The sequence below is a fragment of the Myxine glutinosa genome, chromosome 1, assembly GCF_964187855.1.
Source record: "Myxine glutinosa chromosome 1, kmMyxGlut1.1, whole genome shotgun sequence".
NCBI classification, from domain to species: Eukaryota; Metazoa; Chordata; class Myxini; order Myxiniformes; family Myxinidae; genus Myxine; species Myxine glutinosa.
The window spans coordinates 433,230,755-433,257,190 of NC_136261.1; the positions used below are offsets into that span (position 1 = coordinate 433,230,755).

Here is a 26,436-nt window from a genome sequence, read left to right on the forward strand (position 1 = left end):
GTAAAAGCCTGCATTTATTGGATCATAATTTATTGGATTGTCAACGGAAATAACTCACAAAAATTACAAACAGTATCAATCAGCCTTCTCCCAATTATCAGCAAATTCATGGAATCCATCATTGCTTCTGATATGAAATCTTTCCTCTTCTCCAATGGCTTGATCTCTGATCATCAATTTGGTTTCAGACCAGGTCACTCTACTCTGGACATGCTGCTTCTGCTGTCTCAACAATGGATGGAGGTCCTAAATGCCAAACAGGAAATTAGAGCTGTCTCCCTCGACATATCACGTGCCTTCGACACGGTCTGGCACCCCGCTCTGCTCACCAAACTCTCCTCCTTTGGTATCCATGGAAATCTCCACGCATGGCTGGCGGACTTCCTCTCTAGTCGTCGTCAACGTGAGGCCCTGAATGGGTTTCTCTCATCTCCTCTTCCTGTTCAGGCTGGAGTTCCCCAAGGCAGTGTTCTGGGCCCCGTGCTTTTTCTGGTCTTCATCAATGATCTCTCTGACTCTCTCGAAAATCCTCTCTATCTCTTTGCTGATGACTCCACTCTCTGCCGCTCCATTCCTCTTCCCTCAGATCGGCAGTCTGCTGCCTCCTCACTCTCTGAAGACCTGGACAAAATCACAGACTGGTCAAACAAGTGGAACATGTCTTTCAATCCTGACAAATCTCACACTCTTACTATGTCTCTCCGAAAAGATCGACTGGACAACCCTCCCATCTACTTTCTCAACAATCCTCTCCAAGAAGTTCTGTCGCTCAAGATTTTGGGTCTCACTATCTGCCATGATCTTTCTTGGGAAAACCACATTTCCAAGCTGGCCTCCAAAGCCAGTCGCCGACTGGGCATCCTCCGTCGTGCGAAGTCCTTCCTCGGCACACCTGAGCTCCTCACCACATACAAGGCTTTCATCCGCAGCTCAATGGAATACTGTTCTCCCCTATGGGCCGGTGCTCCTGCCTCACACCTAGCTCGGCTTCACGCTGTTGAAACCAAAGCTTTCAGAATTATTGGAATCTCCCGCGATGAAGCTATCTCTGAGGGCCTTTCACTCACTCACCGCAGGCAGGTAGGTGGTCTTTCTGTCTTCTACCGACTCCTCTCCGGCCTTGCACCCCCAGCTCTCTCTGTGCTCTGTCCCCCAAATATTCCTACAGGTCGCACAAGATCTGCCAGCAACCCTCTGATGGTTAAACTGCCGAAATCTCGGCTCTCCGTTCACCTTCACTTTCATTCCTCTTTTCTCCCGCCTCTGGAACAAACTCCCTCACTCCCTTCAATCCCACTCCTCCCTCCAGGTCTTTAAAACAGCTGTTCACCACCATCTCTTATCTTCCCCCATCCAAAACCTTGATCTTTTCTACCCCCGCTAATTCACCCCAGATCCACCTTGTTTGAAATTCCAACTTCTTTCCTGGAAGTCCTGGCAGTGTCCATATGTTTTATACCTCTCCCACTGCCCCCTTCCCACGCCCCCCCCCCCAAAGCCCTCGCCCTCTCTCAGATCTCTCGATGTCTCCATGTCTCTCGGTCCCTGCTCTCAAATGTTGTGTTTGTGTCCTTCCCCCTCTCTCCCCATCTTGTCTACCGCTCCCTATGTTATATGTTTTATGTGTCGGTTTGTCTTTCTGTGTGATTAATGTTCGCTCTTTCACGAGCCTCGATCTTGTATACAAAAAAAAAAAAAAAAAAAAAAAAAAAAAAAAAAAAAAAAAAAAAAAAAAAAAAAAAAAAAAAAAAACAGGGTGAGGAAAATAACATGTATAACTTTTCTGTGATTAAAATAAGCATTGTATCCTTGGCAGGTCATCGGTGAAATGGAGAACTTCTTGGAATGGCTCAAGTCCCAAGGCCTGAGAGCAGAAACAGCCCAAGCAGTAATCGATAAGCTTGGAATTGAGAATCAGAAGGTTATTCGAGCTTGTACTGAGTCGGATGGGTTGCGGACCGAGCTCCTCTCCCTCTCCAAAGAGAAATTACAATTTGCAATGTATGCTGACTTCTGTAAATTTATGAATTCTTTTTCGAAGCCGCAAGATTTCCAGATTGCAGGTTCTTCTCTTTTGGGAAGTATTTTCGTCAACTTGGAGAATGTTATTCGGGAACTTTCCAGTTTCTGTGAAAAGATCTTCGGATCCCAAAATGTGCAGCTGGAAAATGTTCCTGGTTTCTCTGGAATCGGGTTCAGTGATTTCTGCAGCCTCTGCTCTCATGATGATGGATCAAGACCCACGTATGGTATGTGACTTTTTCAATACAACATCACATGTCAACAAATATCTTGATCTTCTACCATTGTTTTTTTTTGTATTCTTTTAATTTGTGTAATCTCTTTTGGTGCAGTTTTGTATTGTCTGTTATTAATAGGTTTTTGTTGTTGGGTACAAGGTAAATTTTACCCCATCTGGAACATATTTCCGGGGAGCTTATGGGATGTTGCGTGATCAGTCCGTCAGTAAATACTTGCAGCTTTTTCTCCGAAACTGCTCATGGGATTGTGACCACTCTTGGCTAAAATTATATTTTGTGTGTTGGAACTCAAGTTTGAACAATGCATTAATAAGTTGGAGTTTAAGGGGGTGTGCGAGGGAGAGGGGGGTGGCTTGGGGCATTATATCCTAAAATGGTTATTTGCTCTCTTATCCGAAACTGCATTGACGATTTTGATGAATCTTGACCAAAACCTTCATCACCCATGATGTACCAAACTTTGTTCACTGCATTTGAAAAATCGGGGTCTATTGCCCCTATTTTTTTCTTTTTGGGGAATTGCATTAAATACTTCGGTGTTCCATGTTTATTGGTGCATTTAGGTTGTCTCCATGCAGGAAGTAGTTTGCTACCTCTCTTTACCCATACTAGGGCATGCCCGTACGTGGGGGCAATGCCCGTACGTGGGTACGTGGGTACGTGGGTGCGAGTACGGTGACAATCCCCCCCCCCTCTATTTACATGAAATGGTTTGGTTCATGAAATGTTTTGGTCCATTCGCAACGCCAAAGCGAACGGCGAACGCTTTACATGAAATGGTTTGGTCTATGAAATGTTTTGGTCCATTCGCAACGCCAAAGCGAACGGCGAACGGCTTGCGAGTACAGTGACAATCCCCCCCCCCCCCCTCTATTTACATGAAATGGTTTTCATTAGTTTTAAAACATAGTTTAACGCCAACATAGCGGCAACATAGTTTTCCAACGTGAAATAAATGAATACGCTCTCAAACGTGCCGTCCGAGGCAGAGTGTGTTCGCCACGTTCGGCACACGCGATAGCTCGCTGCTCTCTGATTGGTTGAATCGTTTTTTGGACATAGCTCGGTAAGTACTTCTCCGATTAATTTAAAACCTTGAAAAGGCACATCCTCGGGTCCCTAGCAATATACCTGGCAAGTTTCAAGTATATCGGACCGGTAGTTGTCGAGAAACAGCGGTCACAGACAAACATACATACATACATACACACAGAGATTAGTGGAATTATAGATAGATTATCCTTGTTATCCCACGCTTTTTGAAAAATATGAAGGCGCTTCATTGTAGTCATATTGTAATCAGCCCTGTCCATCCGTCTGTCTGTCCGTCATGCTGTCTCCTCCTGAACGGTTGTGTAAAAATTCACATACTTGGTTGTTATGATCACCACATGGCAATAAGGTGCAAGAGCAGTATCATTTTGACCCTGCCCCCTGGGTACATTGCCAAAGATGGAATACTAAAAGGTAGAATCACAAAAAATGTTATTAGAGGCACATTATTTCACATTTTTTTCAAGGTTACCTTGTATATGCAATCAGCATTGGGGGACACATTAAATATGAAAGGTAAACATGAAGGATATTCTGAGGATATTGTGTGAGAATGATCTGACTGTTGTGGTGGTGGTGGAGTGGGCAGGAGATGCAGGAAGTACTTGGAGAGTGGAAGGAGGCATTTGAGAAACATGTGCTGAAAATGAGCATGGAGAAGATAGAGGGGATGTGGGTTGGGCAGAAGAGAAAATAAATGAAAATCAGGTTGGAGGGGAAGAAGATCAGACAAGGAAATAGGTTTGAGTAAGGCAGAGGCAGAAATGCGGAGGAAGATTTTGGTGTTTGCAAAAGTGTGGAGGAGGGTGTAGTGTGTAATGGCAGACAGATTTGAATGAGATTGAAAGGGAAGGTTCTGATGTGGTGTGTAACTCCAGCCTACCTTTTGGGTCTGGAGACGGTGGCACTGACAAAGATACAACAACAGAGACTGCAGGTTTGCAAGACAACTGAGTCAAGAGGATTGTGGGAATGAAAAGGGTGAATAGAAGGAGAAAGGATGAACTTAGGTCAGAGATTGGTGTGCAGATGAGCTTGACCGGGACATTGGTGAAATGTCCGCTGAAATGGGATTGAAATTTGGTGTGGATGGGGGAACAGAGAATGGCAAATACAGCGGATAGGTTGAGCAAATAAGGTAGGAGGAAGAGAGCTTGACCGTGGTTGAGGTGGGAGGGTTGTGTGAATAAATATATCAGTAAAGTGAGGGTGGTTGGAGGGTAGAGAGAGTTGGCTGAGGACAGAGGGGAGTGGAAGAGTATCATGGTCAAGGCTGAGCAGGAGCTTTGTACCGTTGGACCCCCTTATAAAGGGAAGAGGAGGAGAACAACAACAACAACAACTCCCCACATTTTGTGAACATGTACAAAAGTTCCAGAACCTTGTTATGTTCCAATATGCAGGTATTATTTTCTTCGGTTGTCCGCCCGTGTGTCCGCTGCATTAACTTTTAAATTGTTAAATGTATTATTTTTTTTTTACCAAACTTGGGACAGGTATGTAATATCATCACAAAATAATATAGTAATATGTAGTAACAGAATAATATTTAGTAACAAAATAACATAGTAACAAAATAACATAGTAACAAAATAGTATAGTAACAAAATAACATAGTAACAAAATAATATAGTATCAAAATAATTATCACCAATACAGTAAAAACAAAAAAGTCGTCGGTTGATGGTAAAAAACAATGAAAGTATTTTTTTTGCCCATCTCTGGCAAGATCGGAGATGATCAGAAAAAGGGCAAAAAAAATTGAGCAGAAAAAAAAGGTTTTAAATTGTTTTTACCATCATTTTTTTGGAATTTTTTGGATGGCACCGTCTCTGCTCTGGTGGTCAATTTGGTCTTCAGCTGGTCCATTAATGTAGCTCTGGTCATCTGGTCTGCTCCATAACTGGTCACCCCCAACTTCGATTATGTCTTGAATAGACGTTACAGTAGTAAATGGACTCCTCCTCCGTGCTCCAAGGTTCCTTTTCTTGAGTTTAGTTTTTGAGAAGGGTCGCACCTCCACAGCTTCTTGGCTTGGTGCAAATCTCTACCCAATTGTGAGTTGGTCTTTCTTCCCACTAGACTACTAGAGGATACGCAGTCTTCTTTCTTTGGAGTGAGTTTGGTGCTGCCACACAGACTAACACCATACGGTGGTCTGTGTCCCATAATTTGTTTTTTTCCTTTATTTCCAACATACATATAGTTTGTCGAAGGCTCTTACCTTCCCCCGGCTCTTCCCCACACCCTCCTTTGGCCCATCAGAAGTAGTTTCTCACCTCAGCGATCCCCGAGCTGGCGACTTAACATTACGTTTGTTGATCACTTTTATGCATAACGTTCCTCCGAGGCTGCACGTAGCACGCAATCAACTGCAAGGCCTTGTTCGGGTTCGCGTATCGAGAACTTCGTATCGAGCTTCATCTCCACTCCTTAAATAACTCTCTCCGTCCCACTCACATCACCAGCCCTCTCTCCACTGCAGTTCCTTCCTTTCCTTTCCTTCGTCACCAGGGTCCTGGTTTCTGGACCACCATCGGTGGGTCTAAGCGGTGACTCCAGGTGAGATGGTGTGATGTGGAGATTAGTTTCCAGCTTCTTCGATGCCATCTTGTGTGTGTACGTCAGGGTGTATCCATGTTCTTGCTAATTAATGAAGTTTGGCTGTGTGTCTGTACACTAACTGTTTTTGTACAATTTGAGCTTTGTCATCAAGTTTTCAACATAACTTTATTTTGAGAATATGGAGAAGACAAATTAATAATTTGGTGAAAAGGTCAAAGGTCAGTGTCACATAAAATCGTCAAATTTCGTGCAATTGGCCTGGAATTTTAAGAATTTGGATATTCGTTCACTGCATTGGTTCACCAATCAAAGGCTAGAAGCCGATTGATTTATTTATAAAAAATTTTTTTAGAACAAACGATCAAGGTTGTATAGAATGATCAATTTTCATACGATTGACTTGACATTTGAGCAGGGTTTGCATATTTGGTTGCTGTGGCCTATTGTTTTTGTGGGCAAAAGGTAAAGGTCGCCTAAAATTGTCAATGTTTTGGTATTTTTGGTAGATATCGACCATAAAAAACACAATGTGTATTTGTGTTTTGTGTATTTGTGTCTGTCCCCCTTCATAAGGGTGGGTTTTAAAGGCTTTGAGTAGTGCTTTAGGAGGGAGTGCGGTTTTATGTGGGGTTTTTATAATGGGCAATCTTTGAGTGGGGTTTTAATGGGAAATCTTTGAATACGATTGTTTGTCCACCAATTAAAAGACCTAAAATACTCTGAGGACCCAAAATACCCCAAGGACCCAGAAGACACAAAATACCACAAGGATCCAAAAGACCCAAACGACCCTGAGTATCCAAACGACCTAGAGGATCCAAACGACCTAGAGGAACCAAAAGATCCAGAGGATCCAAAAGATCCAAATGACCCTGGACTAAGAGGACCCAAAAGACTCAAAGACTCAAAGACCCTGAATACCCAAAATTCACTGAAGACCGAACAGAATAAAAAGACCCCAATCCCCTTAAAAACCCAAAGAACCCAAAAGACCCTTAAATACTCTGAGGACCCCGAAGACCCAAAATATCCCAAAGATCAAAGACCCAGAGGACCATAAAGACCACAAAACCCAAAAGACCCTGAAGACCCAAATTTTCCCAAAGACCCAAAAAGACAAAAAACCCAACAAAGACCCCAAAGACCCAAAATACCACAAACACCCTTAAAAACCCAAAAAACCCAAACAATTAAAAAGACGAAGACCCTTAAATATCCTGAGGACTCAGTGGACCCCAAAGACCCAAATTGCCTCAAATACCGTTAAATACCCCAAAGACCCTTAAATGCCCCCAAAGACCCTTAAATGCCCCAAAGACCCTTAAATACCCAAGGACCCCAAAGATCCAGAGGAGAAAAAAGACTCAAATTACCTGAAAGACCTAGAGGACCCAAAAGACTCAAATGACTCAAAAGACGCTGAGGAACCAGATGGCCCAGAGGACCCAAAAGACCCCCGAGGACTCTGAAGATCCAAAAGAAGAGTAATTATGTCACTTATATTAGAATTGTAGATGGCGGCTTACAAACCAAGCCTCAAGGTCAGTGTGCAGAGGTGTTTCTTTTTATCATAATAAATATAAGGGGCAGGGAGGTGAAATTTGCAACACGTGATGTACAACACGTGCAGAGTAAACCGAGTGTTCATTTACATCTGTAGGATGTCTAATAAATAAAGATATAAGCACACCTGACACTAGGCCCAGGCTTCAGACTTTGGCATGCTCACGCGGTTGCAGCATAAAATAAACTGTTACAACCGTCATTTATGATGGGCTTTATACTAGTTTTCATCATGATTTGCATGTGGGAGACGTATAAGAAGAATTCCGAATGCAAAGTGCACGTGGATGGGCTTTACATTTTCAGATGCTTTCTTGTTTTTTAAAGTGATTCTTCACTTTTGAGAGAAGCCCGGGGTTGGTTTAGTGGTTAAGTTGGCTGGCTTATCTTAGGGTCTTGAGTTTGAGCCCCAGCCGTGCTGTTAAATCACACCAGGTGGATTTATTCAGCCTGTCATCTTTCCGAGATGCCTGGCATAAAGAGTGCCAGCTTACTGGAAAAAGGGGGTGCTGCATTAGCAGCACATCCATGCTCTCAGCCAATATCTGAGAATTAATTCAGTGATTTAATCGAATGCGGATCTCAGAATTTCTTCAGTGATTGGTCACCATTGAGGGGGAACAAATGGAGCCAAAATGATGTATAGAGGTATATTTTCAAAAAGTTTTGGATGGCTTGTGACAAAACTTGCTGGATTCTTTGGGTAGGTGGATTATTGTTTAGCAGATGATCCTGCCATCTTTGCGCAGACTCTGGACATCCTTTTGGGTTTGGTCCCTCAAGGTGATGAATGAGGAGTCAGGCCACTGCGATTATGGGACTCCAGGTTCAATACTAATAGTTAATGGGCTAGAGTGGACTACCGTGCACCCCCCCCCCCCCCATGATCCTCCCCAATGTGCATAATTATTTTCAGTGATGTCTACTTAGATGAAAAAGATGTTAACATCAAAAAAATATTTTGGTCTATGCTTCCTTTTGCCATATTGGAAGACATGTCAAAATGACCCTTTTCCAATATATCAACCATTTCTTGAGCTTTGCGAATTACCTGCACACTAATTATGATTGTACCCATGGTTACGTAGAAACACTGGTTATAAAACTTATACATGCATATAATTACAGTATGTATACTTTATCAAGCAGTCACCATTTTAAAGTATTTTCTTCCAAACAATTATAATTTGTTTGGCTCATTGTTTGGCTCATTTTGAGAGCCTTTACTTCATTTACTAGAAAAGATCCACATGTAGATGATCTAGCAATATTGTTTACAACTTGATGAATTATTTAGCTTACATATAGTCTTGGCCAAAAATATTGGCACCCTTGCACATTTTTAAATAATGCACCATTTCTTCCAGAAAATTGTTGAAATGAAAGTCTTTTGGTATCCACATATGTATTTCTTTGGTTTGCAGTGGAACAAAACCAAAAAAGCTGAAAAGAATAATTAAATAGTAGCTTTTCCCACACAGAAATCCTAAAATGGTGCCAGACAATATTACTGGAACCTTTTAGAAGTTGTTGAACATAATTAGATTTCCAGAAGGTGATTCTGCTTTACTTTGGAATTGAACTCACCTGTAGTGAGTTGCAGGTGCCTGCAATTTTAAAAAATCACTCAATCAACCAGTTTGAATGGAGAAAAGGAATCGTTCTGCTGTTTTGTGTCACTGTGTGCACCGCAATGAGCATGGAGAGAAGAAAGAAAACCCGAGAATTGCCTGAGGAGGTCAGACACAATATTGTAGCCAAGCATGGACAATCTCAAGGCTGCAAGTCCATCTCCAGAGACGTTGATGTTTCTTTGTCCACCATACGCAATGTTATCAGGAAGTTTAAGGCCCATGGCACTGTAACCAATCTCCCTGGACATGGCTGCGAGAGAAAACTTAGTCGAACATTGCAATGAAGGATTGTTCGAATGGTGGAGAAAGCACCTCGATCAACTGCCAATCAGATTCAAGCTGAACTTCACACACAATGTACAACAGTTTCAACTCGCACCATCCGTCGCCAACTCGATGAAAGTGGTTCTATGGTAGGAGACCCAGGAGGACCCCAATGCTGAGAGAGAGAGAGAGACTCTCTCTTGAAAGCCCGACTGGCGTTTGCCAAAACACACCTGAACAAACCAAAATCCTTCTGGGATAATGTCCTGTGGACAGATGAGACCACATTCGAGCTCTTTGGTAAAGCACATAATCTCAATGTTTACAGAAAACAAAATGAAGCCTTCAAAGAAAAGAACACCTTCCCTACAGTAAAACATGGAGGAGGTTCAATGATGTTTTGGGGTTACTGTGCTGCCTCTGTCACTGGATGCCTTGAATGTGTGCATGGCATCATGAAATCAGGAGATTACCAAGGCATTCAGGAGCGCAATGTTCAACCTAGTGTCAGAAAGCTGGGTCTCCGTCGAAGATCGTGGGTCATGCAGCAGAATAATGACCCAAAACACACTTTAAAAAGCACCCAGGAATGGTTCAAGACAAAACGCTGGACTGTTCTGAAGTGGCCAGCAATGAGTCCAGATCTAAATCCCATTGAACACCTGTGGGGAGATCTGAAAACAGCAGTTGGGAGAAGGCACCCTTTAAATCTGGGAGAACTGGAGCAGTTTGCAAAAGAAGAGTGGGCCAAACTGCCAGTAGAGAGGCGTAGGAAGCTCATTCATGGCAAAAGGAAGCGCTTGACTGCAGTTATTTTGTCCAAAGGCTTGCTCCCAAATATGAAGTCTCGGGTGTAAATAATTATGTCAATGCCATTTGTTTTTATTTTCTGATCTAAAAGGATATATTAAGTTTTGAATCAAAAACAAAGGTTCTTTAATATTAACAGTGAAATAAAGAATTGTGGAGACCAAATACTTTTGTCAATTTCAACTCAATTTTAGAGAAAATTGTGAGATATTTGAAAAATGTGCAAGGGTGCTAATATTTTTGGCCACGACTGTATGGGTTCTCTCTCGCATAGTTCAATCTCACAGCACAGATCCTCCTGGTGTCAGTGCATTTAACTTTGCCACGTCACATGAACTTACTCAGTTCATCTCAGCTCTGACTCGAGTTTCTGAATAAGTTACTGATCACAGGTATCTTTACCTCCACCACCAAAGGTGGATGGAGGTTGTGTTTTCACTCCTGTCTGTCTGTCTGTCTGTTTGTTTCTTGGTAAATTTCTTTTTGTTTTTGACAAGTATGTTGGTCACTCCGGTTTGTGTTTGTCTGTCCGCTCACTTATACTTGCCTACAGGTCAAAATTTTAAACTTATCTTCACAAAATTTCACCAAATGGTAGAGTTGGTGTCTGACAGGATCGTTTTGTTTTTTTTAAGTTAAAAGATCAAATGGACAACATAGGCCAAAGGTCACTCACTTTTTTCCTAATTTTTTAAATCCTAAATTTTCATCTGATTGACTTGAAATTTGAATGGGATTTTAATATCAGCTGACTGAATTCAACCACCAACTATTTTAGAGGTCAGTATATGTCACAACGTCAACATGGGCCAAAGGTCAACCACTTTCTTCAAATTTCTAAAATCCTCAATTTTTCATCCGATTGACTTGATATCTGAAGAGGATTTGCATATCAGTTCACTGAATTTAACCACCAACTATATTTGAGATCAGCGTCGGCCAAAAGGTCAACATAGGACAAAGGTCAATAACCTTTTCAAATTTCTAAAATCCTCAATTTTCATGCGATTGACTTGAAATTTGAATATAATTTTCATATCAGCTGACTGAATTCAACCACCAACTACTTTTTAAGTCAAATGGATGTGCTGCTGAGTACCATTCTCCTTTATTTTATTTTATTTTATTACTTTTTTATGTATACAAAGCCGAGGCTTGTGTAAAAGCTAACACATGAATCACAAAAACAAACAGACACATAAAACATATAATAAAGGGAGCGAGAGACAAGAGGGGTGAGGGTGGGAGAGAGGGAAGCACACAAGCACAACAAAAGTAGAGAACAGGGACAACGGTAGATCTGTGGAAGGGAGAAGGCTTGGGGGGGGGGGGGTTGGCGGGGAGGAGACAAAGTAGGATAAAACAAATGGGCACTTCTTGGACTTTCAGAAAAGAAGTCGGAATTTCAAAAAGGTGGATTTGAGTTGCATTAACGGGGGTAGAAAAGATGAATGTTTTGGATGAGGGAAGATAAGAAATGGTGGTGAACAGCTGCTTTAAAGAACTGGAGGGAGGAGTGGGATTGAAGAGAGTGTGGGAGTTTGTTCCAAAGGCGAGAAAAAAGAGGAATGAAAGAGTGAAGGTGAGCAGAGAGTATTGATTTTGGCAGTTTCATCAGAAGTTAGTTGCTGGTAGATCTTGTGGGTCCTGAAGGCATATTTGGGGGACAGTGCACAGAGAGCAGGGAGAGCTAGACCAGAGAGGAGTCGGTAGAAGTCCACCAGAAGCTGAGCTCGGTGTGAGGAAGGTGCACCAGCCCAGAGGGGAGAGCAGTTCACCATTTAGCTGTGGATAAAAATGTTGGATGTGGTGAGAAGCTCAGTGGGGCTAAGAAAGGACTTCATATGATGGAGGATGCACAGTCCGCGACTGGCTTTGTTGGCCAGCGTGGAAATGAGTTTTTTACCAGCAAATATCATGGCAGATATTGAGACCCAACAGCGTGAGTGACAGAGGGTTTTTTAGCCGGTATTTACGAAGAGAAAGGGTGAGGGTGTGAGATTTGTCAGGATTGAATGACATGTTCAACTTGTTTGACCAGTTTGTGATTTTATCCGGTCTGCAGAGAGTGAAGAGGCGACTGCCTGCCTATCTCAGGGTTGTGATAAGAAGCAGCAGAGGGTGGGGTCATCAGCAAAAATATGGAGAGAATTTTCCAGAGAGTCGCAGAGATCATTAATGAATACCAGAAAAAGCACAGAGCTCAGAACACTGCCCTGCAGAACTTCAGCATGGTCAGGAAGAGGATATGAGAGAATTTAATTTACAGCCACATGTTGGCTATGACAGGAGAGGAAGTCAACGAGCCATGAGTGGAGATTTCCATGGATAACAATAGGAGAAGAGTTTGGTGAGCAGGGTGGGGTGAACAGGGTGCCCGACCGTATCGAAGGCATGATCTATGTCAAGGGAGACAGCTCTAATTTCCTGTTTGGCATTGAGGACCTCCATCCATTGTTGAGAAAGCAGAAGCAGCATGTCCAGAGTAGAGTGACCAGGTCTGAAACCAAATTGATGATCAGAGATCAAGCCATTGGACAAGAGGAAAGATTTCATATCTGAAGCAATGATGGATTCCATGACTTTGCTGATAATTGGGAGAAGGCTGATTGGTCTGTAGTTGCTAGGATCTGTTTTTGCACCTATTTTGTGCAAAGCGGTGATATTGGCTGATTTCCAAGCAGATGGCAGATGACCTTGAGCAAAAGAGAGGGTGAAGAGAACAGAGAGAGGGAGTGAAAGAGCAGAAGAACAGGATTTTAGGCCCCGTGGGCTGATGCCGTCAGGTCCAGTTGCAGAATCCGAGTCGAGGGTTGACAGAAACTTTTCCCCCTTATCAGGGGGAAAGGACACAGAGTCCAGGAGCAGCTGGGTACGACTGGGTATGGTGGGTACAGAGAGGGATGGGTTTGGGACACAAGATTTAGAGGCAAACACAGAGTTGAGGCATTCAGCTTTTTCACGTGCGGAGTCAGCCATGTAGGCATTTTAGGTGAGGGAGGGGATGGAGGGGGAACAAACACCAGAAACAGATTTGACCAGACGCCACCAGGATTTGGAAGAGGGAGACAGATGAGAGAGTTCGGTCTTGAGAACGGAGAGATATTGTTTCCTGGCTCTCCTGAGGGTGGACACACACTTGTTTTGGGCTTTGTGAAAGGAAATGAGATTTCCTTCCATTGGATTTGCTTTCCAGGAGAGGAAAGGAAGTTGTTTCTGGGAAACAGCCTCACCACAAGATTCCGTGTACCATGGACGGGAGGAAGGGTATGACAACTGAAGACGAGATGGGTTAAATCTCTGCATGAGAGAGAGCAATTTACTTTGGAAGAATTCCCAGGATGAGTTGATGTCAGAGGCGGTAGAGATGGGAGACCAGTCCAGATGATTGATGGCTGCTTGAAGACCGTGCCAGTTGGCCTGAGTGAAATGCCAGACTCGTCGCCGCTGAGGAGGCTCTCGGAGAATGGTCAGAGAGATGTCCACTTTAACAAGCACATGATCAGATGAGCCAATTGGAGCAGAAGAAGAGCAGCAGACATTTTCAGGGAAGTTAGTCATAACTCATAACCAAGTCCAGAAGAGAATATGCTCCGTTGACTGAGATCCGGGTCAGGAAATTGACAGATTGTGTCAGTCCCAGTGAGTCGCAGAAGTCCTTTACTGAAGAGCCATGGCTGGTGAGAGAGGTACCCACACCCAGCCAACTGACATGGTGACAATTGAAATCACCACATATGAGGAAGAGAGAGTTGGGATGGGACGATAGAAGTTGGTCCATATTATCAGACAGCGAGATGTAGATGGAGTCATCACTGTTTGGTGGACGGTACAACACACATATGAACTAAAGGTGGGAGCGAAGGGGAAGCCGTAGCCAAAGGTATTCCTGGGGGTGAGGTGGAGAGAGGGCAGTGCAGGGTGAGTGAGGAAGAGAGTTTTTTAAATAAAGATAGCAACCCCACCTCCAGGACGAGGCTCAGGTCTATCATACCAGAGGAGGGAGTAACCTGGGAGAGATACCAAGGAATCAGATACATCATGAAGGAGGAAAGTTTCTGTTAAGCAGATCACGTCTAGTTTGTCAGACTCAGAAGCAACCTGTATGGAGAGATCAGTCAAGTTTGAGCGAAGGTCCCGGATGTTTGAGGTCCATAACGTTAATGAAGAGGAAGGGGGAGCATCGGATGCAGAACAGGGGGGGGGGGGGTGGGGTAGGGTAAGATGTGGAAGAGGAGGAAGAGGTAGGGAGAGCTGTTGAAGGTGTCAGAGATTTCAGAATAGCTTGGAGAAAGGGAAGATTGGGGCGGACAAAAGGTTTGATGGTGATTGGGCGAGGCACAGTGAGGTGTTATTTGAGGAGGGGGAAGAGTGAGGCAGAAGGTTGGGGGAGATGAAGGTGAAAGTTGGAAGGGGGAAGAAGCGGGGAGGACGCTTTGAGGAGGAGGAGTGAGAGGGGAATCTAGGAGGGGAGGAGTGAGGGAGAGTCTCGGAGGGGAGGGGTGTGGGGGGAGTTTAGGAGGGAAGGGGCAAGGGGGGAGATTTGAAAGGGATGGGTGATGGGGAAGATTTGGAGGGGAGGGGCAAGGGGGAAGATTTCAAAGAGATGGGTGATGGGGAAGATTTGGAGGGGAGGGGCAAGGGGGTAGATTTGGAGGGGAGGGGTTATGAGGAAGTTTTGGAGGGGAGGGGTGATGGGGAAGTTTTGGAGGGAAGGGGTGATGGGGAAGATTTGGAGGGGAGGGGCAAGGGGGAAGATTTGAAAGGGATGGGTGATGGGGAAGATTTGGAGAGGAGGGGCAAGGGGGAATATTTGAAAGAGATGGGTGATGGGGAAGATTTGGAGGGGAGGGGCAAGGAGGTAGATTTAGAGGAGAGGGGTGATGGGGAAGTTTTGGAGGGGAGGGGTGATGGGGAAGTTTTGGAGGGAAGGGGGTGATGGGGAAGATTTGGAAGGGAGGGGCAGGGGGGAAGATTTGAAAGGGATGGGTGATGGGGAAGATTTGGAGGGGAGGGGCAAGGGGGAATATTTGAAAGATGGGTGATGGGGAAGAATTGGAGGGGACGGGCAAGGGGGTAGATTTGGAGGGGAGGGGTGATGGGGAGGTTTTGGAGGGGACGGGTGATGGGGAAGTTTTGGAGGGAAGGGGTGATGGGGAAGATTTGTTGGGGAGGGCTGATTGGATTTTGAAAAGTGTACGATTAATCGGAAACGAACATTTATTGCAAAATGAGTTTCTTGAGACCTTCGAGTCAAAAATACCTTTGAGGACGCTGAAGGAGGGGTGGAGTGCAGGAGAGTTTCAGGAATGTAGAAAAGAGGAACTGTAAGAGATTGAATTTTTTTTTGGAATGAATAGATTTGGTGAGCAAGTCGAAAGCATCCTTTTATCGAAGAAGAAGAAAAAGGTGTTATTATATATGACAGAATACAGTTCTTCAGGGGAAAGTTTAAACATTTTTAACAATGAGATCACGAACAACGTGGTCGAAGAACGAACGAACAAATAAGAACAACGAATAAGAGCAGAGAAGGAAAATATATATTTTTTTTTTGAGTTGAGATTTTAAACAAGGAAGTATGGGGTGAAAGACTGGGACAAAAACAGGGAACGAAAGTAATTGCAGCGCAATCGACGAACCACTGAGAGAAAAACAAAGCCTCAAGGTTGGACACGGAAGCCTACTAGGCCTCAGAATACGCGACACAAATTAACCGACGATTTTGTATGCAGGTATGAAAAATTAACACCGAGAATCTTACTAAAGATACACTATAAGTATACACACCAAAAGATAGATACAGTTATGACAAAAACACAATTGTGAAAAAATTACTTAACTTCGAAAGCGTGATCGCATGGACAGCTTCGAAGGAATGTGTCCTCTCAATTGATGATGATTGATGAATTCCTATACAGCTATGGCGGCATACTCGTGCTGCTATGGATAGATACATACAGGTATGGCGGCATACTCGTGCTGCCCTTAAGTGAGAAGATAAGCCCCGCATCAACCACATGTGCTGATACGCCGAGCGTTGATGATCAGAGATCAAGCTGTAGTGAAACGCAGGAACTCTAAGTCATGTCATAACCCAGGTGTAGTAACATCTCCTGCCCACTAAAGTGCTCTCATAAATATCCGTCCCCTGAAAGTGAGGGGCAGACCTGTGACCATTACGTGCTTACTTAGGAAGGTGAGGAAATCATATTCGAATGAGGGTTGCTTACATGTACCCGATATTATATTGTTGCGGATCCATCGCCGGCCTTCTCCCCTTACCAAGGGGGGATTAGTCCCCTTGTCTTTGACTGACCAGCGCGACCCGGGACTTATGACGTCCTTTCCGGACAGCGCGAAATAGGGTATTCAGACCAAATTCGCTATTACCTAAATACTCGCGCTGCCCTGAAGCGAGGCGATAAGCCCCGCACGAACCACGTGTGCTGATACGCCGAGCGGTTGTGTGCACGCGATCCATGCCGTTATCACTTACTAGACCAGGATTCAAGCGGTTCTTATTCGTACCACGCTTAGTCAATGGAGAAATCACAAAGGCAATCAAATTGGGAAGCAAAGGAATAACAGGTTTATTTGCACTACACAATGGTTCAATAAAAAGGGGACACAGAGCAGCCTTATACAGTCTTACTTAATACCCAGGACAAACGGGCCTGTCTCACACACACACACTCACACGGGGCTTGCTGATGAGCAGGTTGATGTTCACCAGCGCGTCCAGGGATGGCTTCCATGCAGCTCTCTCTCCGGTACCCGGCACGTCCCTTGGAGTAGGTGAAGGTAGGAGCTCTCCGCGTGTTGTTTGGACGCAGAGGGTTATTATGGGGCGAACGGTAGGGGGGCGGGCTCTGGTGCGGTTGGTGGTTAATCACTGGCGGCTATGGCCGTGTTTACCGCGTGGCTGGAATATTCGCTATTCGCCACCAGCACGTTTGGCTGTGGCCACGTACTCATACCGCCAATGCCTCTTCTTCTTCCCCTCTGGCGCATACGTAATATGGCGAGCTACAGTTCAAAGCCTCAAAGCGAGCGACTCCTCAAATCCTCAAAGTGCTATCGCAAAAAGTTCTCTCCACAAGTCCTTTTCGATGCGCTCCAACAAGTGCTCACAACGCGCTCGCCCCCTCAAGTCCAGTCCTTTCGATATGCGCTCACTGTAAAAGTCCTCTCGAGGGCTGTTTGCATGGACTTATATAGCCCCGCCCCGCAAACTCTCTGGAACTCACCAGATCTCTCCTTTACCACGCCCTCTCATGCCATACCGCCCGAGCCCTGATTGGTTGATGACCCTTACCATCCCCCTACTGCTGTGGCCGATCTCAACCTTCCTTTGGATTTCAAGGCCCTGCCTCGTGTTAACTCGACTCGGGACAGCCAAATGGGGCGCGGGATGGATTCCGCCAATAGAGCTGGAATTGGAGGGTGGACGCAAAATGAACGGGACCTAATCTCATGTCTTTACACAACGTAGATATTAATAGGGGAAATGGCCGATACTTACACATACTATGACATAACTAATACTACAAGTGGGCCTACGTGTTGCTCGTGGAAATAACTATGAGGGGCAACCCTTAGCATTTATTGAAGTCATATGTACAATCTCAAAACCGTAGCAATATACAGTCACTTGAAAAAGTAAGTACACCGCGTGTAAAGTTTTGACTTTTTCAACATATTTCAACATACAGCTATTTGATCTTCATTTCAACAATATTGATCGATAAAGGTGATATAATATAACAAATTTCATGAATCATTTACATTTTGTAGTCCATTGTATAATTTAAATAAACATAAATGCAAATTTTGCATGTGGAAAAAGTAAGTACAACCCTACATTTATCACTCCTTCAAATACCTAAAATTAGAATCAGGTGCACCAGCTCAGTTGCAAATGATTAGAACATCGTTGGAGAAGTTCTTGGAGGAACCTGTCTTATGTAAACCTCAGATATTTAGTTTGGTTTGCTCTTTGTTGTTGAAGTGTGCGGCGTCACCATGCCTAGATCAAAAGAGCTCTCTGAGGCCTTCAGCAAGAAGGTTATAGATGCCTAAGAGTCTGGGAAGGGATTTAAAAAGATCTCCAAACAATTTGAAATCAATCATTCGACTGTCTGGAAGATCATCTACAAGTGGAGAAGATTCCAAACAACTGCGCACCTGTTCAGGCCAGGCCGCCCCAGCAAGTTCAGCCCGAGAGCAGACCCCAATATGCTGAAAGAAGTCTCTTAAGAACCCCAGAATGTCACCACGGGACCTACAGGTAGCTCTTGCCACTGTTGATGTCAAAGTGCACGAGTCTACCATGAGAATGAGGCTGCACAAATTTGATCTACATGGGAGGTGTGCCAGGAGGAAACCTTTGCTGTCCAGAAAGAACATCAGGGCAAGACTAAAGTTTGCCAATGAACACCTAGTCAACGACCAGCACTTCTGGAACAATGTGCTCTGGACAGATGAGTCAAAGGTAGAGCTATTTGGCCGCAGTACCAGAAGAGATGTTTGGCAAAAACCAAAGACAGCATTTGACTACAAGAACCTGATACCAACTGTAAAGCATGGTGGTGTACATATTATGGTTTGGGGCAGCTTTGCTGCATCAGGGCCTGGGCAGCTCACGATCAGAGAATCCACTATGAATTCTTCATTGTACCACAGGATGCTTGAGGATAATGTGAGGCTATCTGTCGGAAAGTTGAAGCTCAACCGAAGGTGGACCTTGCAACATGACAATGACCCTAAACATACCAGTAAATCCACCAATGCATGGGTGAAATGAAAGAAATGGAGGGTTCTGGAATGGCCAATTCAAAGCCCGGATCTAAATCCCATCGAGATGTTGTGTGGGGATTTGAAACGAGCTGTGCATGCAAGAAACCCCTCAAACATCGCACAGATGAACGAATTCTGCATAGAGGAGTGGGAAAAAAAATTCTCCCAGTCAGTCAGAGACTGGTAGAGAGTTATAAGAAACGCCTACTTGAGGTTGTTTCTGCCAAAGAGGGCAATGCCACCTATTAGAGCCAAGGGTGTACTTACTTTTTCCACATGCGAAATTTGCATTTATGTTAATTTAAATTATGCAATGGACTCCAAAATGTAAATGTGTCATGATTTTTTTTTTTTTTTTTTTTGTATACAAGATCGAGGCTCGTGAAAGAGCGAAAATATTTGTTATATTATATCGCCTTTATCTGTCAATATTGTTAAAATGAAGATCAAATAGCTGTATGTTGAAATATGTTGAAAAAGTCAAACTTTACATGTGGTGTACTTACACTTTTCACATGACTGTATATACTCCTGATGCTTATTAGTGTTTATGAATGATTGCTGTCCTGTATTCTTTCTTAGATGCTGTTTGAGATCGATTCTGATTAAACTCGAAATGAGAAGCAGTTGTGAGACTTTGATTTATACAACACAAGCTATTGGAGAAGAGGCAGGATTTAATATCGGAAGTAAAAATGGATTTCATGACCTTGCTGTGGTAGGCTTTGGAGTTGGCTGATTGGTCTGCAGTTGTAGGGATCTGTTTTTGCACCTTTCTTGTGTAAAGCGGTAATATTCGCTGATTTCCTAGTTGATGGCAGATGACCTTGAGGAAAAGAGAGTGAAGAGAATGGAGAGAGGCTGAGATAGCGTGGCAGAGCAGGATATTGGGACCCGTGGGCTGATGTCTTCTGGTACAGTTGCAGAATGAGAGACGCGGTTTGACAGAAACTTCTCCACCTTGTTGGGAGAGAGTGACAGAGTTCAGGGGCAGCTGGGTACTACTGGTTATGGTGGGTAAGAGCGATGGGTTTGGGACACAGAATTTTGAGGCAAACACAGAGTTGAGGCATTCAGCTTTTTCATGTGCAATGTCAGGTGTGTAGCTGTTTGAGGTAAGGGAAGAGGACCAAACATCAGAGACAGATTTGACCAGAGCTTTGTGAAAGGAAATTTGGAGAATTTTTAATGCCGGTAAATTCCAGAATTTATTTTTTTATGAAATTTGCAATCTTTATTTGATTTAAATTGAATTACACACTTGAAAACTGTTGAACACAAATCGCCTAATTGTTACTTCCACTAACCTACAGTTTAGCAGTGCTGTACATGTTAATAGGGTGGTGTATGATGGTGATGTGGAAGACTAATTCAATAACGCTTAACATCCGGAATTTTTCAAATTAACGATCTTTAACTTCCTTATTATATTTAAATTGAAGTATACATTCCAAAGCGTACCATGTTCTAAGAACTCTCAACATGGTTGTCAATCTAATTTCCCTGCAAAAGACCGATGCTGATTTGTTCACAGGTGATATTTATCCTGCAAATGTGGAAGGCAGACAACACAACAACGATTCATCTGTCACAGAAGATTCACAATGTGCTTCTGCAAAGGAAGGTTCAGATGATATTTACATGAAAAATGGAAGTGCTTCCTGTTTAGAAAGTGGTGAGTGGAAATGTAAAAAAATTGACATGCAATCTTTTGTGTTGAGAAAATATATCTTTTTTAGAAAAGTGTCAAATATTTTGCATTTTGATTTTGACCAAAAAATAAAATGTTGTGTTCTTTATTTCCATAGAACAATCCAGAAGTAATATGGGACAAATAAGGTCCAGTCGCAGCTTGACGGTGAGGAAAAAGCCATTTTTGAAGAAACAATCACGACATCAAGACTCACTTCCGATAAAATACAAGTGCATGCCTGGGCCTCGCAACACCAAGACGAACATTAAATTAAACAAATACAAAAAGGCTCCAGAAAGACGAATACGTTATAAGTGTAATGTGGGCAGAATGGATTTTGCCTCAACAAGTAACGTCAAAATACACATGAGGATCCACACTGGAAGACGTCCCCACAAGTGCTCGATATGTGATAAAGGTTTCTCTCGAAAAGGCAGTTTAAAAATGCATATGAAGATCCATACAGGAGAGCGACCTGACAAATGCTCGATATGTGACAAAGGTTTCTCTCAAAAAAGCGATTTGAAATCACATATGAGGATCCATCCAGGAGAGCGACCTTACAATTGCTCGATATGTGATAAAGGTTTCTCTCGAAAAGGCAGTTCAAAAATGCATATGAAGATCCATACAGGAGAGCAACCTTACAAATGCTCGATATGTGACAAAGCTTTCTCTCATAACAGCAGTTTGAAATTACATATGAGGATCCATACAGGAGAGCGACCTTACAATTGCTCGATATGTGATAAAGGTTTCTCTCATTGCAGCAATTTGAAAAGGCACATGAAGATCCATAAAGGAGAGCAACCCCACAAATGCTCGATATGTGATAAAGACTTCTCTGAAAAAGACAGTTTGAAAAGGCATATGAAGATCCATACAGGAGAGCGACCTTACAAATGCTCGATATGTGATAAAGGTTTCTCTCGAAGCAACAGTTTGAAATTACATATGAGGATCCATACAGGAGAGCGACCGCACAAATGCTCGATATGTGATAAAGCTTTCTCTCTAAAAGGCGATTTGAAATCACATATGAGGATCCATACAGGAGAGCGACCTTACAAATGCTCGATATGTGATAAAGCTTTCTCTCATAAAAATCATTTGAAAAGGCATATGAAGATCCATAAAGGAGAGCGTCCTCACAAATGCTCGATATGTGATAGAGGTTTTTCTCATAACAGCAGTTTGAAATTACATATGAAGATCCACACAGTAGAGCAACCTTACAAATGCTCAATATGTGATAAAGGTTTCTCTCATCACAGCAGTTTGAAATTACATATGAGGATCCATACAGGAGAGCGACCTCACAAATGCTCGATATGTGATAAAGGTTTCTCTCGTCACAGCAGTTTGAAATCACATATGAGGATCCATACAGGAGAGCAACCTCACAAATGCTCGATATGTGATAAAGTTTTCTCTCGAAAAGACCATTTGAAATTACATACAAGGATGCATACAGGAGAGCAACCTTACAAATGCTCGATATGTGATAAAGCTTTCTCTCGAAAAGACAATTTGAAATCACATATGAGGATCCATACAGGAGAGCGACCGCACAAATGCTTGATGTGTGATGAAGGTTTTTTTCGAAAAGGCAGTTTAAAAATGCATAGGAATATCCATACAGGAGAACAGACATCTGAAATACCAAGATATGAAAAATGAGGTTAAGAGCCCCCAAGCCCTCTCCCTCCCACACTTCTCCCTGCTCTCAAATGTTGTGGTTGTGTGCTTCCCCTTCTCTCCCCATCTTGGCTTCCGCTCCCTCTTTTGTATATTTTGTTTGTCTGGTTGATTTGTTTGTGAAATAAATGTTAGCTCTTTCACGAGCCTCTATTCAGTATACCAAAAAAAAAAAAAAGAGATTTTCGAAATTGAAGAAATCTGAAATTGTACCACTGATAACCGGAGCAACAGGGAATCCGGATGATTAAGAAAACTCAAACTGAGTATGTCAAAAGCATTCTGGGGAATATCATGACAAACAAACTACAGTGGAGGCTGACAGTGTACAGTGAGGTTCAGTGAGGATTCTAACAAGAGCCTTTGGAACAAAGTTATGAGTGAATTTTCACAAACTGGTTCATGAATTGTTATCGTTTACCGAAAATGGAGGTGGAAATTTTGAATTCTGGGAGAACTCCCTTTTTGCTTTTTTTCTTTTTCGATTTTTTTTGTTCTCTTTTTTTTTATGATCAGCGTTTCGGAATTTTGTTTTATGTCTAATTTAGTTGCCTGTCCCTATTTGGTTATGCTCAGATGGCGTGTTTCCATTGCAGTTTGATCAGCAATTTTGAAAAAAATCTTTGCTGTAGTCCACGTTTCATTGCCATGTGTGATATGGGGAGAACACCCTTGTTGTAAAATTGTTTATCCGAAGAAGACTCCTGCCTATGTTTTTCATCAAACTTGAATTTGTGAAGGGTTTCACAATAAAGAGAAGATAGGTCCTCAAAACACAAATTGTTGTCTGTGTTATTTTGAATATGTAATGGCACATTATCATCAATGATCTATCAGTCAGTGGAGAGTTTGGAGTTGTCCATATCCCCATAAGTAATCCTGATCAAACCGAGAGTTGTTCACCAAAACAGTTGAAAGCCTTGCATAGCATTTACCATCATGGCATGACTGCACTTCATGCCATCACTGATTGCTGCCGAGCAGTTCAGTTACACAGGTCCCAATGTGGAAGTACACAGCTGGTTGCTCCCACATTTTTCTCAACACCAATGGTAAAGCATTGTTAATGGAGGGCATACCTTTAAATACAGACTTCCAAAGAAGAGAAAAGTGGGACAACCCCCTCCCCCGACTAAAAGGTTGAGATTCAAGTCGATGTGGCCACCGGCTAGACCAAGCAGGAAGAATTATTCCACAAACTAAAAAAACAAGTACAGATACATTCAAAGTACACAGCCCCCTTGCCAAATAAATAAATAACATCTTCCAGCATGCGGCATTGCCGCTTTATCCTCTTTACTTTATTTATTTATTGCTGCTTTATTCTTTATTGCCGCCCTCCCTCTTTACCCTCTTTACTTCCTCTCTTTATTTTTTCCTTAATTATTCAGTTGGAGCCATGTCTTGTGTATAAATAAATAAGTAAGAATGCCTCAGAGGGAAATAAGTGCTATGAGTAAGATCTGCTCTTTTGTGCCTTTCTTGATGTTTGGTTATTGTTTGATGTGCTTGTAAATACGTGCCCCATTTATTATTGAATCTTGTGTGCTTCTAAATACGTGCCTTTTCTTTGGTATGTGGTTTTACATCCTGTCCGTTTTTGTCTCATTTCCTAAATGGCTTGATTTAGTGTGTACAAATAGATAGACCGGATGTTTTGCTTCACCGATCGCTCATGCCACTGGCCATAGTGCACTCGCGGTTCTGCTCAACCATATGTAATGAATACATATATGGGTTCTCTCTCACATAGTTCATTCTCACAGCACAGTTCCTCCTAGTGTTGGTGCATTTAACTTTGCCATGTCACATGACCTTTCTTAGTTCATCTCAGCTTCAACTTGAGTTCCTGAACAAGTTACTGAAAACAGGTATCTTTACCTCTGCCATTGAAGGTAGAAGGAGGTTATGTTTTCACCTCAATCTGTTTGTCTGTTTGTTGCTTGGCAAAAATTTTTTTTTTAAGACAAGTATGTTGATCTCTTTGGTTTGTGTGTTTGTTTGTGTGTTTGTTTGCTTGTCTGTCTGATCATTTATAGTTGCCTACAGGTAATTTCAAACAGATCTTCAGGAAACTTCACCAAGTGGTGGAGTTCGTGGTCTGACAAAATCCTCTATATTGTTATGATTTTGGGGTAGAGGAATATCTAGATCCAGTTAGATCTGCATACATAGGTGTCCGGCTGTCGTGATGGGGAACCTCACTTATAATTTCTGTGTAGCCCGAATGTTGGATTAAGCTTGTATCTTCATCCCTGTTATGAGGGGGTGGGGCATGCTAATTAGTACGGGGATTATGGGTAAAATTCCCATGTGTGTCGTTCCCTCTGTGAGCATCCCAGTGTCCCTTATGGCAATATATCCCATAGGCATAGACATTAGATAGGCCCATTAGCGCACTACACATTAAATAATTCCCCCACCGCCACAATGACTTTGGAAGAGCCAACAGGCAGCAGCCACGCAGTATGCCACCATGGGTGACAAACATCGTGCCAGGCAGGCTGAGAGCCACGCCCAGGAGAATGTGTAATTGGTCGGGGAAGGGACAAAAAGCTTCCCCGTAATTGGGGTGTAAGAAAGGTAAAGGAACAGCACACTGATTGGCCACCGACCGCTGACACCTCGGCCAATCAGTGCGGAAGACGCAAACATTTGGCCAATCGGTGCGGAAGGCGCAAAACGATGACTTAGAAGCAGGTCGCTGATTGAAGGACAAGCGCCGGTGATGTCAGAAGGTGAGAAGTAAACGAGGCACTGGTTGGTAGAGGGAGAGAGCGGCTGTCACACCGCAAGTGACAAAACGACTTGCTCGCCGGCATTTTGGTTCTCTCTTTCCCCTCTTCTCTTCCCTTGGCCTCTTGCTCCTGACTGTTCCTTCATGTTGGGCCTTCTCTTGCTTTGGTCCTGGTGGAGGAACAAGCAGTTCGGACAACGGTGGAGAGAAGGAACGCCGTCTATTCTCTTCCTTGCCTTGGTGTATGAACGACGAGCGAGGCTTGCGTTGGAGCGCTGACGAGCCGGCGCGTCAAGGGCCGCTCCGTGCCAAAGACCAGGCAGTTTGCGCCAAACAGAGCTGCGTCGGACGACGTGCTCGAGCCAGACAATCCCTCACACTGCCAGATGGAGATAAGCTCACATTCACAAACACTCGACAAGACAATTATTTTATTCAATCTCCCTTTGTCTCGTATTTGAAATGTGTGTGGGGACGTCCCAATTTAGAATTAGTTCTTCCATCGCATTTCCTTTGTATCGGGTTCTGTGTCATAAACCTGTTTATTTTTGTACATTTTACCTCCACGTTCGTTTGAGTTATTAATTTTCAGGTTGAAGACGCTGGTGCGCGCGAGCCATGAGGTAAGAGCTCGCTGCTTCTTCCTCCTCCTTTTTGCCCGTGCTTGCATAGTCAAATCCGCAATTGATCGTCGCCTCGGAGTTAAAGCACGTTCAGGCTATCCGTGATCCCACGGTCTTAACCAAGAGGGTATTCACGCGCCAATATTTTTCATGTCAAAAGGTCAACATAGGCCAAAGATCAACCACTTTTTTTTTTCAAATTTCTAAAATCCTCAATTTTTATCCGATTTGACCTGAAATTTGAATCGGATTTTCATATCAGCAAACTGAGTTCAACCAACAACTATTTTAGAGATCAACATCGGCCAAAAGGTCACCACTTTTTTCTAATTTATAAAATCCTCAATTTTCATCCGATTGACTTGAAATCTGAATGGGATTTTCATATCAGCAAACTGAGTTCAACCAACAACTATTTTAGAGATCAACATAGGCCAAAAGGGCAACCACTTTTTTCTAATTTCGAAAATCCTCAATTTTCATCCGATTGACTTGAAATCTGAATGGGATTTTAATATCAGCAAACTGAGTCCAACCAACAACTATTTTTGAGGTCAACGTAAATCACAAGATCAACATAGGCCAGATGGCAACCACTTTTCTTAAAAATTAAAAAATCCTCAATTTTCATCCGATTGACTTGAAATCTGAATAGGATTTGCATATCAGTTTACTGAAACCAACCACCAACTATTGTTGAGGTCAACAACTGCCAAAAGGTCAACATAGGCCAAAT

At 43.1% G+C, this 26,436-nt stretch overlaps 1 protein-coding gene across 1 annotated transcript in view; it reads left to right on the forward strand.

The window, feature by feature from the left end:
• The first annotated feature begins 20,431 nt into the window (after positions 1–20,431).
• Positions 20,432–26,436, forward strand: part of LOC144888368 (uncharacterized) — a 94,681-nt gene continuing 88,676 nt past the window's right edge. Inside the window, exons 1-2 of the mRNA XM_078766078.1 lie at positions 20,432–20,624; positions 20,758–22,204. Of these exons, the coding sequence (XP_078622204.1) occupies positions 20,432–20,624; positions 20,758–22,204 (1,640 nt within the window). The remainder of the gene's footprint in view (positions 20,625–20,757; positions 22,205–26,436) is intronic.